Below are 1,370 nucleotides of genomic sequence, written 5' to 3'. Positions count from 1 at the left end.
AAATGCATGCATGATACATGAATTTGTATACTAATGAAGGCGAGACTAAAAGTTGATTTACACTTCAAAATGTAAAGAACATGCAATGAGAAATATAATTTTTATAAATGAATGAGTTTAATTAAGCTGCAGTGGTTTAGGCCAATCCCACGCAGACAATGAAAGCCTATAAAAAGAGCCACAGAAGCAGTGACATTCAGAACAATCGAAGCTATAACCTGAACATTGAACAAGACTTGTTCAAATAAAGAGAAACAAGCTCTATTTACTTGAAGCTGATCTGTGCCATAACCTCCAAGAAAGCGTCAACATGTCTCTGAGAAGATGGAAGGAAAGCAGAAAGTCCTTGAAGGCAATGACCCGCAAAGGCAGCCTCGCTAGGTCACCCCGTCAGCCAGAGCCCCCAAGCATGGAGACCGAGTCCAGACGAGAAGAACTGTTTGGAGCAGTCGTTAAAGGAGATGAAGAGATGGTGGCTAGACTACTAGAGAACAGACTGGTTGATGTTAATACAACAGACAGCAATCATCTTACAGCTCTACATTATGCTGCTATGCATGCTAGACCCAATCTCATCCGTCTACTGATACAGCATGGAGCTGATGTGGATGCCTATGATACAAAGGGTGGATTTGCACCGATACATTGGGTCGTCATCAACTCTCATCCTGGGATGTCCGAGGAGGAAAGAGTCGACGAGTGTCTGGTTGAGCTAGTCAAAGGAGGCTGCAACGTGAACAGTAAAGACTTCAATCAAGCGACGCCGTTACACTTTGCAGCAAGAACAGATAACAAAGCAGTAGTTGATTCATTAATGAGACTAGGAGCTGATCCTAACGACACTGACATGCTGGGAAGAACTTGTGCATCAGTGGCTAAATCAGCAGAAACAAAAATCCTCATCATAAAACTAGCAGACCTACGAGCTAGAGCAATCTATCATGTACTGGATACTCTGTAACATAACAAACTTGTATGAACCAATTGCACATCATTCACATCACTTCTTTTCTCTCCTGTAAATTTCACATTACATCACTTTTTTGTTTATTATAACTTTTTTAAAAAAATATAAAAATGACAAAATAAAATTTAAAAAACCAGGCAAAATGTTAACATCTACTAAAAAAGTTACCACAAAAGAATGACAATATGTACACACCTAAATTCCACCATACTCCACACATCTATGCAAACACTAGATCAATATCTAGACTAGCTAGCTACTCTTAAAATATTCAGTAACAGTTATTCTAAAGTCTGACTTTATCAGCATTCATAGGTACTCCTACAACTACTCCAAAAATAATCATATACAACTCGAAAGCAAGCCCATGTATAAAAACCTCTATCAGCACAACATTGATCAT

The 1,370-nt window shown here is 38.8% G+C and overlaps 1 protein-coding gene across 1 annotated transcript; it reads left to right on the top strand.

Annotated features, from left to right (window-relative positions):
• Positions 1 to 310: 310 nt before the first annotated feature.
• LOC105312045 (tankyrase-1-like) lies at positions 311 to 961 on the top strand. Its single transcript, XM_011404374.1, has one exon. The coding sequence runs from the start codon at positions 311 to 313 to the stop codon at positions 959 to 961; it is 651 nt and encodes a 216-aa protein (XP_011402676.1).
• Positions 962 to 1,370: the final 409 nt, after the last annotated feature.

This window comes from Amphimedon queenslandica, unplaced genomic scaffold, assembly GCF_000090795.2.
Source record: "Amphimedon queenslandica unplaced genomic scaffold, v1.1 AMPQUscaffold_13479, whole genome shotgun sequence".
In the NCBI taxonomy this organism is placed as follows: Eukaryota; Metazoa; Porifera; class Demospongiae; order Haplosclerida; family Niphatidae; genus Amphimedon; species Amphimedon queenslandica.
The sequence above is the reverse complement of the archived record's forward strand: the minus strand, read 5'-3'. Positions and strand labels throughout refer to the sequence as shown.

Coding starts and splice junctions, on each gene's coding strand:
- LOC105312045 (XM_011404374.1), top strand. CDS start 311: ATGTCTCTGAGAAGATGGAAGGAAAGCAGAAAGTCCTTGAAGGCAATG.